The sequence below is a fragment of the Gracilinanus agilis genome, chromosome 5 (assembly GCF_016433145.1).
Source record: "Gracilinanus agilis isolate LMUSP501 chromosome 5, AgileGrace, whole genome shotgun sequence".
In the NCBI taxonomy this organism is placed as follows: Eukaryota; Metazoa; Chordata; class Mammalia; order Didelphimorphia; family Didelphidae; genus Gracilinanus; species Gracilinanus agilis.
Window position 1 is genome coordinate 111,689,177 of NC_058134.1, and position 15,045 is coordinate 111,704,221.

At 36.0% G+C, this 15,045-nt stretch overlaps 1 protein-coding gene across 1 annotated transcript in view; it reads left to right on the forward strand.

The window, feature by feature from the left end:
* The window catches only part of SVOPL (SVOP like), a 75,683-nt gene that overhangs the window by 13,978 nt on the left and 46,660 nt on the right, over positions 1-15,045 (forward strand). The window contains exons 5-7 of the mRNA XM_044677643.1: positions 5,843-5,967; positions 8,570-8,633; positions 11,445-11,570. Of these exons, the coding sequence (XP_044533578.1) occupies positions 5,843-5,967; positions 8,570-8,633; positions 11,445-11,570 (315 nt within the window). The remainder of the gene's footprint in view (positions 1-5,842; positions 5,968-8,569; positions 8,634-11,444; positions 11,571-15,045) is intronic.

Sequence of the window (15,045 nt, forward strand, 5' to 3'; positions counted from 1 at the left end):
ATCATGCTCAAAGGGCTATAAAAGAATGCCTGCCCTTTGATCCAGCCTTACCATTGTTGGGTTTGTACCCCAAAGAGATCATAGATAAACAGACTTGTACGAAAATATTTATAGCTGTGCTTTTTGTGGTGGCAACAAACTGGAAAAGGAGGGTATGTCCTTCAATTGGGGAATGGCTGAACAAACTGGTATATGCGGGTGATGGAATACTATTGTGCTAAAAGGAATAATAAACTGGAGGAGTTCCAGGCGAACTGGAGAGACCTCCGGGAACAGATGCAGAGGGAAAGGAGCAGAGCCAGAAGAACATTGTACACAGAGACTGATATACTATGGTAAAATTGAATGTAATGGACCTCTGTACCAGCAGCAATACAATGACCCAGGACAATTCTGAGGGATTTATGGTAAAGATGCTACCCACATTCAGAAGAAGGACTGCAGGAGAGGAAACATGCAAGAAAAACAACTCCTTGAACGCATGGGTTGGGGTGGACATGATTGAGGGTGTGGACTCGAAACTACCACACCAATGCAACTACCAACAATTTGGAAATAGGTCTTGATCAAGGACACATGACAAAACTAGTGGAAATGTGCATCGGCCATGGGTGGGGGGAGTGCGGGGAGTGAAGGTGAAAGTAGGAGCATGAATCATGTAACCATGTTAAAAATGAATATTAATAAATGTTTAAAAAAATAGAAGAAAACAATAGAATGGGAAAGACAGATCTCTTCAAGTAAATTAGACATAACACTTTATGCAAAAATGGGTATGGTAAAAGGACAAAAAATGGTAGGGACAAAGCTATTGGAGTTGATGAAATTCCAGTCCAGCTCTTTAAAATCCTAAAAGATTATGCCGTTAAAGTGCAGCACTCAGTATGACAGCAAATTTGGAAAACCCAACAGTGGCCACTGATTTGGAAAAGATTAGTTTATGTCTCAATCCTAAAGAAGGGCAAGCCAAAGAATATTCAAATTTACTGAACAATTGCGCTCATTCACACACCAGCAAAGTGATGCTTAAAATTCTGTAAGCTAGGCTTCAGCAATGTGTGAACCAAGAATTACCAAAAAAGCAGCCTGATTTTAAAAGAGGCAGAGGAACTAGAGACCAAATTGCCAGTATTTGCTGGATTATGGCGAAAGGCAAGATAGTTCCAGAAAAATATTCACTTTTTACTGCTTTTTGCTTTTTTTAGTATAGTCAGTGAAGCTCACTACACTAAAACCTTTGACTCTGTTGTCACATCAAAATATTGCAAGTCCTCAAAAAGAATGGAATATCAGATCACTGTACTTGTCTCCTAAGGAATCTGTATGTAGACCAAGAAGAAACAGGACAAAAAAGGGAACAACTGATTGGTTTAAGACTAGAAAAGGAGTATGACAAGACTGTATATTGTCATCTTATTTACTTAACTTGTATAGAGAGTACATCAATCGAAATGCCAGGCTGGACAAATCAAAAGCTGGAACTAAGGTTCCTGGGGAAAATGTCAGTAACCTTGATATGCAAAAAAATACTACTCTGAGGGCAGAAAGTGGAGAAGAATTAAGAAGCTTCCTGATAAAAAGGAAAGAGGAGAATATGGCTTGAAAATGTGAAATGTGAAAATATGGCTTGAAGCTTAACATTAAAAAAATAACTAAGATCATGACATATGGTCCCATCACTTCTTGGCAAATAAAGAGAGAAATAGAAACATTGCCAGATTTTTATGTTCTTGGGCTCAAAGATCACTGCAGATGGCAACTATAATTATGAAATGAAAACACTTGTTCCTTGGAAGGAAAACTATGGCAAATTGGGGCAGCATGCCAAAAAACAGAGATGTCTTACCATCAAAAGTCTATAAAGGCAAAAGTACAATTTTTCTAGTTGGGATGCATGGCTGTGAGAATTGCACTACAAAGAAAGCTGAAAACTGCAGAATCCATACTTTTGAATTGTGGTGCTTGAGAAGATTGGTGAGTTCTTGGATAGTAAGAAGTAAGAAGATCGATTGGTTAATACTGAAAGAAATTCAGAGTATTAACTAGAAGATCAAATACTGAAGCTGAAGCTTGAATAGTTTGGCCACATAACAAGAAAAAAGGACTTATTGTCAAAAACTGATGTAGGAAAAGATTGAAGGCAAAAGGAGAAGGGGGCAACAGAGGACAAGATGGACAGATTGTGTCATGCAAGCAATGAACATGAGCTTAGATGGACTTCAGGAAATAGTGGAGGATAGAAAGACCTTAAATGCTATCTATGGTCTAGAAGGGTTATTAAGAGTCAGACATAAAAAAACCCAAATGATTTCTCAAATGTCTATTCTTGATAACTATATAATAATTGCTATTCTTTTGTAATCTTCTATGCCTAAAATATCTTGAAAATTGATTAAGTGCCTTTAAAGATGTTTTGCCTCCAGTATGGATCTATTTTATGCATTGGTCAGATCTAGTAAACCCTCTTGATTTCAAATTTTTGAGAGCCATTTCTACTTCTTGATACATTACATTGGGTGCTGAGTCATTTAAGTCCACAGGTGGTTGTTTCATTTCTATTGATGAGAGTAAATTTCTAAATGAATCAGTTCTTTTTTGCTTTCATTTTTTAACCTCCTTTTGTAAATATTCTTGAATAATAATAACATAATTTATCTAGCATTTTAAATTTTGAAATGTGTATTATATGTATTATTTAATCCTTACAACTATGTAAGGTAGATGCTAATATTATCCTAATTTTACAAATGAGGAATCTGAGGCTTAGAGAGACTAATTGATTTATCCAGGACTTTATAGCTAGCAAGGAATGAGAAAGCATTTGAATTCGGGTATTGCTGACTCAAAGTCTATGATTTTATTCACTGTCACCTAGTTGATCCCAGGATAATCTGTATTAATTGGGTTCTTACATCAAGCTTCTTATAAAAAATTTCCCCTCTGCTTTTTGTTCTTTTATGAGTCAATATATCTATTGATCTTTTACTGTCATGTTTTTCAGATGATCTTCTACTCTAATACAGTATTGCTCTTGCTTGTTTGGTAGTTGTCTCAGCGTGGCAAGGGGATTACTGACTGTAAGAAGTCAGTTTCTTTGCATTTTTTTGTTTCCCCATTTTCGATGTTAATAACTTGTATAAGTAAATCAGATTGGAGTTGTTATCATTGTATTTTCTTATTTTTATCCTTTCTTTTTTCCAAATTAGTATTGATTTCAATCATTTTGCTAACTCATCTATGATCTGACTTTACAAAGGTAAACTAATTAAAAAGATTCCCATGTTGGAAGCCAGTCATTTCTTTTCTATTAAGATTTGATTGATTTCATTGTCATGGTATTCAGTGCTTGTGACAGCACCTTCAAATTCTTCTTAGAGAAAATATTCATGATATGCTTGTGAGGCTTCTGAATAATTTATAAGCCTTTGACTTCTTTCATTATTTAAGCCTACGGCATAGTTTCCAATTTATTTTTCCATCATCCTTTTGTCTGACCATCTTTCCTATGAAGTCCAAGAATATCAAGGTTGAGAGGACTTTGGGAAGTTCTCTATAGTATTTCTTTACTTCTTCGTTTTCTTAAACAGGTATTAGCATATAAGCTTCAATTATTCGCATGATAATATTTTTGCTTACATTCATCATAAGCACCATAAAGCAAGATGACCAAATATACCATGAAATGATGCTTCTTGTTGAATGCAGTAGCTCCTTTATTTACCTCTGTGTGGAATACTTTGTGTGGCGACATCCTTCCATTTACCTGCAATTTCTTTGTGTCTTCAAGTTTTGCTTTTAGTGATACTATAAAAACATGTGTCATTTAGTCTGTCTAGCAATATATCAACTTAGCTATTGAACAAAGATTTCAAATATTGAGTGCCAGCAGTCATATTATTTATTGTAGATGGTCTAAAAATGATGTGATTTTTGCAACCTCTGTCACTGAAGTACAAGGGGGCTACACGAGACTGAAAGCCACTTTGTACTTTTTTAAAAATCCATTTTGAGGATCACCATGGCCAAAGAAATTATAACGTAAAAGCCACAATACATTTAACTAGCTTTGTCCTCTGACATATTCTGTTATTGGGACCATACTCAAAACTTATGCTCCATTGGCCAAAGCCTTCAAAGTCTCAAGAGTATCATGTAATTGGTAATCCTTTATGAAAACCTTAGCTTCAAACTAGAAGAATAGGGAAATAATAATTATCAGAGAGGAGAGAAATTTATGAGTAAAGAAGATGGAGAACATTGAGAGGTGTAAAATGGATAATTTTGAGTACATTAAATTGAAAAACTTTCATACAAATAAAGCAAATGTTGCAAAGATTAGAAGGAAAACAAAAAATTGGGGGAGGTATTTTCAGATAGAGGTCTCATATCTAAAATATACAGAAAATTTATGGGAATAAGAACCATCCCCCAATTGATAAATGGACAAAAGATATAAACAGTTTCTGGATGAAGAAATAAAAAACATATACAAGTACATGAAAAATGCTCTAAATCACTACTGATTAGGGAAATGGAAACCAAAACAATTTTGAAATATAATCTCACACCCATCAGATTGGCTAAAATGACAACTAGGCAAAATTACAAATGTTGGAGGGGATGTGGAAAAGCAGGGACATTAATATACCACTGGTGAAACTGATTAACCATTTTGGAGAGAAATTTGGAATTGGGTCTAGAGAGCTATAAAACTTCTATACACTTGGATTCAGCAATCCCATTGTTGGTCTATTTCCCAAGGAGATTAGAGAAAAAGGAAAAGAACTTACTAGTTCTGAAATATCTATAGCAATTCTCTTTGTGGTGGCAAAGAACTGGAAATGGATGGGATGTCCACCAGTTAAGGAAGGGCTAAACAAATTGTGGTATATGATTGTGACAGAATACAACTGCACTTTAAGAAATGATGAGCAGGTTTATTTGAAAAAAAACTTGGGAAGAACCACATGAGATAATGAATGAGTAGTGAAACAAATAGAACCAAGAGAACATTGTATATGGTTACAGATTTAATGTTTGAAGGATAACTTGTAAATGTTCACCTCCAGAGAATGAACTGAGAAATAGAAACATGAAAGACATAATCTACATGTTTTGCCAGATGATGCCTTCAATGGTCTGGGGAGGGACTGAATGAAATAATTTAATTAATCAAAAAGAAAAGAAAGAAAGAAAACCTTGGCTTTTTGCTAACTGTATCTGTACAGTATAAGCTCTGACAGTCAAAATGCAAGCTTTGGTGATGGATGGTGTGCCTGGCATCCAAGCACCAGAAAGTCAAGCTAAGTAATTGGAATACCAGAAGGCTGCCAGTAGGTGAAGACTTTTTTTTTTAATCACATGCCACAGCAATTCATGTGGATCATTAATGAAAATGCAGAGAGTTTATGACCTTCATCTATAGGGGGAACAGTGTGATGAAATCTCAGCCATACTGAATTAAGAGGTGTTTTTATCATAATTATTTGATCCTCTAAGATATTAGAGGCTGCACAAGTTTTATGAAAAGGAAAACTAAGACAAAGAGGATCTGGGTTTTAGTTTCTCATGGATCAGGAATTTATTCTATGATAATAGACCCAAGTCTTTTGTCTCTCATGAGTCATTTTACCTGTTACAGTCTATTTCCTCAAGTGCAAAAAAGACAGAGTTAAACTAGAAGTTTCTTAGGGTCCTTTCCAATTGAAATTTCTATGCCAAATGCCTGCCTCTCTGAAAATATCCAAATGTTAAACATTCTGCACATAGAAAATGAATTTTTATATCTGGACTAAATCTCCTAATAATTTCTTTTGTTTGTTTCTTTTTCTTTTGCCTTTAGATTTTGCTGATCTCTTTCCTCTGGGGTGCATATTTTTCCCTCTTGACCTCTTTTTCCCCATCATACATCTGGTTTGTTTTTCTGCGTACGATGGTGGGCTGTGGTGTGTCTGGACATTCCCAAGGGTAAGCATTTCATTTCTACCATACCGGGGAAAAATATTCATTTATAGACATGCTAGCATTAAATGACTATCAGCAATGACTAAATTGATTAATTCTGCCTCAGCGATACCTTGTTTCTTAGATTTCAAATTTCATCTGGGGCCTTAAAATATGCACTTAGGGTTGCCAGGGAACACAGTCCTTCTACAAGAAATATAGCTCGGGCTGTATTTATTTGGCCCATCATCATCAGCTACTATTTATGATTGACCCACAGATGCAGGGATTGTGCTTTTCTGCTGCCCAATGGGATATTCTTTCTAGTCTCAAGTTTATTCTTGCTTCCTCTTCTCCAGGCAGCCATTCCTTGAACTTATAATAATTTCTTTGCCTTTTTCAAAGCAACTGCCTATTCCAGTTTGGTCCTTTTTAAATTTCCCTTTAAGCAAACTATCTTGGCATTTGCAGGTCTATTTGAACTTTACAGATGTTATATTTTATATCAGAAAGTTGGGCTTTGTGTATATCTTTAAAAGGTGATGTAGGAGTTGGTTAGAGAAATGCAAATCACAACAACTCTGAGATATCACCTCACACCTATCAGATTGGCTAATATGGATAATACCATTCTTGGGTCCATATTCCAAAGAGATCAGAGATAATGTAGAAGGACCTTCTTACACAAAAATATTTTTAGCAGCTCTTTTTGTAGTGGCAAAAATTAGAAACTGAAGGGGTACTCATCCTTTGGGGAATGGCTGAACAAGTTGTGGTATGTGATTATGATGGAATACTATTATGCCATAAGAAATGAGGAACAAGAATGAGTTTAAAAAAACTTGGAGAGGGGCAGCTGGGTAGCTCAGTGGATGGAGAGTCAGGCCTAGAGATGGGAGGTCCTAGGTTCAAATCTGGCCTCAGACACTTCCCAGCTGTGTGATCCTGGGCAAGTCACTTGACCCCCATTGCCTAGCCCTTACCACTCTTCTGCCTTGGAGCCACTCTACAGTATTGACTCCAATACGGAAGGTAAAGGTTTAAAAAAAAAAAAACGAAACAAAACTTGGAAAGACTTACATGGACTGCTGCAAAGTGAAATGAGCAGAACCAGGAGAACAGTATATACAGTAACAGAAATGTTGTATGATGTTCAACCGTGAAGGACTAAACTATTACCAGCAAAACAAGGTCCCAAGAGAACTCCAAGACTCATATTTTAAAAAATGTTATCTGAAGTCAAAGAAGGAACTGTTGGAATCTGATTGCAGATCAAAGCATGCCATCTTCCACTTTATTTCCTTCATGAGTTGTTTTTTTTTTTTTTTTTTTTACTGTATTGTGATATGTGTCTTCTTTCCTGTCTTGGGGAATATGGAAATATTTATTGTATAAAAGCACTGGTATAACCTATATCAGACCATTCACCACCTCAGAGAAGGGTGAAGGAAGAGAATGTAAAGTGCAAAATGTTAAAAAACAAAGAATTGTTTCCATATGTAATTGAAAAAAAAAGAAAATGAGAAAAAGACATAAGGAACACACTGTATAGAGTGCTGGAATTGGAGTCAGAAAAATTTGAGTTCAAATCCAGCATCATAACACTTGTTAGTTATGTGACCCAGTGCAAATAGCTTTTTGTCAGCCTCAGTTTCCTGTTCTGTAAAATGGAAATAATAATAATAATAATAATAATAATAATAGCACAGACCTCCCAGGGCTGTTATGAAGATAAAATGAGATATTTGTGAAGTGCTTTGCAATCTTTAAAGTCATGAGTGTGCTGGTTCCAGCTCCTACAAGCTCTTCAGAACCAAATGTAAATTTTTTAGTGTGAGCATTTACACCTTGGAAATTTGTAAATGGTACAAACTAGGGCTTGATTGATTTTTTTTGTTGATTCTCTAGACTTGAGCAAGTGATAGAGAAATTGTTAATAATGCAATTAAATCTAAGTATGTTATGCATTTTCAGAGTTGTTATTGTTCAACTATTATCATGTCCAACTCTTTATAACTCCATAGACTATTGTATGCCTAGAACAGTGTGCTCAGAGAGCTGATTGTTAAATATTTACTAAAACACCTCTTCTTAAAGTTCTATTATGCTACTATTATTATAATAGTAAAGTGATGATGATGATGATGATGATGATGATGATGCCCTGGAGTGGTAGTTAGAAGACCTGAGTATTGTTCCCATCTTTTCCTTTTTACTAACTATGTGACCTTGAGCAAGTCATTGAAATTCTGACTCTCCATTCCCTCACTCACTATACCTACCCTATGTGTTCCTCACAGGATTGTTATATTAATGTAAGATGATGGTTTTGATAACAATACATCATTATATCTATCATTATATAGCAATAACAACCACATTAAAGTCGAGCATTTAAATTAAATAGCATTGAGATAAAAAATTATGAAGATGTAAATAGCTTGACTCAACAACTTTTACTTCTCTGCTCTGGACAAAATTTAGTATTATGACACATAATAATTATATTTTGATATGTTCTATACTTCTTGATTTCTAAGGAATTTTGTAGCTCCTTTTTTTGGAGAAATTTTTTTTCAGAATTTATTTGATGAATACAAAAATCTTCCTTTCTCTTTCTCTTTAGGCTTATCATAAAAACAGAATTTTTGCCAACAAAATACAGAGGCTATATGCTACCCTTATCTCAGGTAAGGTTGAGTAGAAATTCTATGGAAATTGAATGCAAAAAAGACCTACTTGAGTAGGGACTAATCCATTTTTGTCTTGAATATCTTGTGCCTAGCTCAGTTCCTGGGCAGGCATACAGTAGGTACTTAAGAAATTTAAATTTTATTCCATATAACTATGGAATTTTATCATCTTAACATTGTAAAGGACCTCAGAACCCATCTAGCCCAACCTATTCCTAGAGGTAAAGTGAAAAGATATAAATATATAAATTGAATGCATAATGTAAAAAGTGACTAGTCCTGAGTAGTATAGCATTTCTTTTTTTTTGTCATAGAAATGTTTTATTTGGTTAACAAATAACAACTGACATATTTTAAATGCAAATTAAAATTCAAAACTGATTTTCTAACTTAAATTTGCCAAGAAAAATATAGTTAGAGATGAAATGAAAAATAATTACCATTCAGTATAAATTCTATTACATAATGGACATCAGAGGAGTTATTTTCTGGCTGACTGACCAATAATTAAAAAAATAACTTGATTCATACTGTTTCTATAAAAATACATTCATTAAATTAAAATTTGACTTTTCCTGCTCTTTCTTTTAAAAAAGTTTTTGATGCTTCTTTTTTGTTTTTAATGTCATTTCCCAACATTCCATCCCAACACACACATCCCACCTCTCTTTGTGTTGTAAAAATATAGTTAAGTGAAACCAATTGACTCACTGATTATATCTATCAACACATGCCTCATTCTGTACCCATTAGTTTACCTCTTCTTTACTGAAAGGAGAGAATCTTTTTACCATCAGTCCTTTGCAATCAGAATTGGTCATTGCACAGTTGTATGTTCTGATTTTTTTTTATTAAATTTGTTTATTTTTAAGTATTTTTCCAAGATTACATGATTCATGTTTTCTCCCTCCCCTCTTCTCTTCCCACTCCCAGAACTGTGTGTTCTGATATTTTTTTAATGTTTTACTTTTCATCGCTGTAGCCATTGTACATATCATTCTCTTATTTTTGTTTACTCAGTTCAGTAAAGTTTTCTCAGATTTCTTTGAATTCTTTCTCTTTGCCATTTTATGACATGAATTCCATCTCAATCAAATGCCACACTTTGGCAGCCCCCAATCAATGTACAATCACTTTGTTTCCAATTTTTGTTACAAGTAAAAAAATAATCTACTCTAACTCTTCTATACAGGGGACCTTATCCTCTTCGTGTTTGGTCCAAGGTCACAAAGCTAGAAAGTATCTGAGGTCACATTTGAACCCAGGACCTCCCATTTCTAGTCCTGGATCTCTATCCACTGAACCACCTACCTGCCAGCTCTGTCATTAAAATTTTAGTCAATTAGAGTTTGTCAACTGCTTACTATGGGCCACATACTGTGATAAGTGGGAATGCAAAGAAAGACAAAAAACATAGTCCTTAACTTGAAGAAGGTGACACTCTAGTGGAGGAAGACAACATGTAAATAATTATGTGTGAACAAAGTGCAAATCTAAGGTAACCCTAGAATCTTTGAGAGAGCCAGATATGGAGATAGCATGATCAGAATTTAAATCCAGCTGCAAATGCTTATCATTCACTATGTCATCCTAAATCATTCAATCTTTTCAGTTTCTTCATCTATAAAATGGTAATAATAGCCCCTACTTCCCAGGGTTGTTGTGAGTAGCAAATGAGATGATTGTAAAGCACCTAGAATAGTGCCTAGGACATAGATGCTATATAAATAGTTTTAAAAGAAAAAGAAGGAATTTTCAGAGTTATTGGTCCAGTTTGCAGATGCACCAGCAATGTATTAGTTTTCCTGTGTAGATTTGAATTCTACACTTTCCCCTTACCAAAATACTTCCTCATTTGTAACAAAACTTTATTTTCTCAGTATCCCTAGTAATTTCTCACCATCTCATTTGCCCTGAGTTAAAGAGAGCAAGTGTTAATTCTTTCATTTTATAGTTCTTCCATGATGAGTCAACCTCAATTAAGTTTGGGGGATTCCTTTCCCTTTCCTTTTCCCTTTCCCTTCCCTTTCCTTCTTTCCTTTTCTTTTCCCAAACAAACCCTTACATTCTATCTTAGGATGAATTCTAAGACAGAGGTTGGCAAGGGCTAGGTAACTGGAGTTGAATAACTTACTCAAGGTCCCATAGCTATTAAATATCTGAGGCTAATTTAAACCCATCTTCCTGACTCCAGGCCTGGCTCTCTATCCATAGAGCTACCTAGCTGTGCCTCTACCTGTGTTTTCTTTAAGATGCCAATGGACACAAGATCTGGCAGGTCCTAGTGAGCTAGAAAGGCTTCAGATATAGGTTCTGTGATTGACTTTGTTATAGTTTAAGTTTATAGAGGTTTCTTGTCATATTGTCCATAGAGTGACAGAATGTCTTGGCCAAAATAACTCTCAAAGTCTATTTTTCAGGTCATAAAGGGGTTTCAATCTGTATTGGTAGAAAGAATAGCCAAAGAGAATGAAAACATAGATTGTTGAAACATTTTATGGAGGAAATTTGAAGTTCAAAAAGCTCACTTGATACACATAATGGCGCAATAATTCAGTGACAGAACTAAGATTATGATATAGGTCTCCTGAGTCCTCTCTGTCCAGGAATGCTGGTGACAGTATGCCAGCTTCTGGTGCTGTTGGTTACTGTTGACAGTAAGGTCCTTTTGCCCACAGTCAGAGGGCTCTCAAAACCCCCTGGACTTCACTGATGATTGATTGTGCAGGATAAGAAGATTCTTAGACAAGACCTCTGTGGGGGTCTTGACTTCTGTTGCCTTTAACTTTTAATTTTTCCATCGACTAGGTTTTCTGGCTTGCAGGCTCCCTGCTTATCATTGGGTTGGCATCAGTGATCAATCCAACCATTGGCTGGCGTTGGCTTATCCGTATTGCCTCCATTCCTGGCATCATACTCATCCTGGTCTTCAAGGTGAGTCACGGTGGCTATCTAGGTTCTCTGCTGCTTCCAGGCCAGTTACTTTAATTACCCTTACATACATTTCTCATTCTTAATTTTGCTCATGCTTCATTAGCACCCATAATACATAAAATACTATACTTTCCTCTCTACCCATTCATATCTACGGTGTCTTTTAAATTATGATTCAGTACTGCTTCCTTTAGAAGTTTTCTCTGATTAACTATACTTTATATCCTGACCACTCTAACAAATATAAGCTTAGCACTTAAGTCCATAGTGCTTGGCCATATGGATCTAGAGTTAAAAGGGATTATCATAGATTTAAAGCTAGAAGGAAGTTTAGAAACTATCCATTCCAAACCCTTTATTCAACAGATGAGAAAACTGAACCCCAGAAAAGTAATTTAGAACTGGGAAATTGAGAAATACTTCTTACAGAATATGGGATTTAGTTGAAACTTGAAAGAATCTAGGGAGGCCAGGAAGGAGAAATGAGGGAGAATTCCACTAATGAAGAACAGCCAGTGAAAATGCAGTCAGGAGATGGAGTATCTTGTTTGAGGAATAATAAGAAGGCAGTATATTATAGGATGGAAAGGTACATTGTGGGGTAAAAGGTATAAGAACCCTGAAGAGGTAGGGGCCTTGGCTCCAGTTTATAAATGGCTTGGGATTCCAAACCCTAGATTTTATATTTGATCCTGGAAATTTTAGGGAGTTCCTGGAGTTAACTGAGTGGGGGGTGGGTAGTACACTTTAGGAAAATCACTCTGGTGTCTGAAAGGAGGATGGATTGGAGGTGGAGAGATGTGGCAGAAAGACTAACCAGCAAGCAAGAGTAATTGTACAAGAACAAGAAGATGAAGCCTTGTCATAAGGAGAAAGCGAAGGGTATGTTTGAGAGATAATACAAAGGTAAAATTGATGGATCTTGGCAACCAACCAATTGGATACGAAGGGTGACTGATGGTGACGAGTTGAAGATGACACTAGATTGTAAACGTAGGGGACTGAGAAGATTGCGGTGCCTTTGACAGTAAGGCACAAATTTGGTAGGGAGCAGCTTTTGGAGGGAAAGATTATGAATTGTTTTGGACACGCTGAGTTTAAGATGTCTATAGGGCATCCAGTTACAGATGTCTGATAGGCAGTTGGAGATGTGAGACTTCAGGTCAGTAGAGAGTATAAGGCTATATATATTAGAGGGTATATATTTAGAGTTTTGGAATAAGTAGATATGACAATCATCAACATAGAGAATTGAATTCTTGGAATCTAATGAGATTGCCAACTGAAATAGTAAAGCAGAAGAAAAGACATCCATTGTTAATGGTCGTGACCCATGTGAAGGTCCAGTAGAAAGGAGACTTGGTGATGAATGAGCAGATAAGGAGATGGGGAACCAGGAGAATAAAGCCCTGAAAATCTAGACAGAAGAGCATATCAAAGAGAAAGATGATAGACAAAGGTCAATTAAGGATGAATATTGAGAAGAGGCCAATGAATCTTGCAATGAACACGTCATTGATAACTTTAGAAAGAGTAAATTCAGTTGAAAGATGAGGTAGAAAGCCATACTGTATACAGAAAGCTAAGAAGGGAGTGAAAGTTGAAGTGGTAGCACCTATTGCAGACAGACTTCTCGAAAAGTTTAGCAACAAAAGGCATGAGAAATATGAAATGATATCAGAGATAGGCAGGCAAGGGTTTTTTGAGGATGGAGATATGGGAAAGTCTGTAGGCAAGTAAGAGAGTAGGGATGATAGTGGGGGCAATTGGTTAGGGGAGATAAAATGGAATGGGATCACTTCTACATGCAGAAGGGTTGACCTTAAGGTGAAGGAGGAAATAGTGGCATAAGACAACTGGGTGATGTAAGATGAGAAAGAATAAGGGAGAAAAGGAAGCTCTTGACAAAAAGGTTCTTTTTTTTTTTTTTCTGGTAAGATAAAATATGAGGCAAGGTGTTCTCCCTTTACATGTTTTTTTAAACCCTTACTGTGGGAAGCCGTTCGATATATTAAAGCCTTTGGAGAAATAGGATCAAATTTAGGGCCTGTTATCTGGATTCCCTACATGACCAATCCAGACTGAGGCAGTCTTTGTGTTTGATTCTGGTCACCTGAGCCCCGAAAAGCTCTGGTACCAGCAGGTAGGTTAATCCAAAATCAACTTGATCCCTCCAAGAGGCTATTAGGAGTCATTTAGAGAAACAGAGTCTGTAACAGATATTTTATCTGGATCCCATTACAAAATCATCGGCAAGTAAAACTGTGTGTATGATTTTTCTGCACTGCATGTCAGGATGCAGACTGAATGGGCCATCTAAGATAAAAATCTGAGGCTCCTCTTTTGACTCAGTTTTGATCCCCACCTTTCTTAGAACTCCTATTGGAAAACTTTGAAGTGGCAGACCAGCATCTACTGAGTTAATGATTCCTCTCCTTGATAATTAAGAAGCTTGAACCCTAACAAACATTACTTAAGATAAGACTGCATACTTAGATAAGTATGGCGCTTTTAGTCTTGACTTTATTTGTCCAGGTGCCTATAATCCTGGAAGACAGAACTCAATAAGTGAGCATCTCCATAAAAATATTTCCTCTCCCAGAATTATCCCTACTAATTGATGGTTGGAATTTGGCCATTGTCTTGGTACTTATACCTTTACTCTTTAGACTTTAATGGGTTATGTATGATCTGTTACCCCTTCATAGCTGTGTTCTTTGTTTGAAATCAGTATATAATAAACTCCCAAGCCCACAGACTTTGGGACAGCATGGGCTAACCACTAGTCTAGTTGTTCTCATTTTCTTTCTCCTGCCTTAACCATCCTATGCCACCACGCCGCTCAGGACCCCAAAAAATCATATAGAGGCATGGCCCCCTATACCTTACCTTCTATCTTAGAATCATTACTATATATTGGTTCCAAGGCAGAAGAGTAGTAAAGGCTAGGCAATAGGGCTTAAGTGACTTGCCCAGGGTCACAGAGCGAGGAAGTGTCTGAGGTCAGATTTGAACCCAGGCTCTCAATCCATTGAGCCACACAGCTGCCCCCATATAAGTTTCTTAATATATATGAAGACAATAGTCGTTCTCCCTTAAGCCTTCTTTTCTCAAAGTTAAACATCTTTAGTAATGGCCCCTAAGGAGATCATCAATAAGAAAGGGGAAAAAAAGCCTGAAAATTTGAATTTTTAACATCATTGTTTGTCATTTAAAAAAAATTAGAATCAACCTAAATAAGTGTCTCAATAAACTGTGGCATATCAAGGTAATGAAATACTAGAATGCAAATGAGATGATAAATATGACAGATATTGATTAATGTGAAAAGACATAAAGAATAATGTGGAAACAGAAAAAACAGAAAGTTGAAACTAGATAGTGCCTATGCTATGTTATGAAGAAAATGGAAGGAAAAGTAGGAGCAACTGATAAACTGATATATATATATATATATGTATATATATATATATAT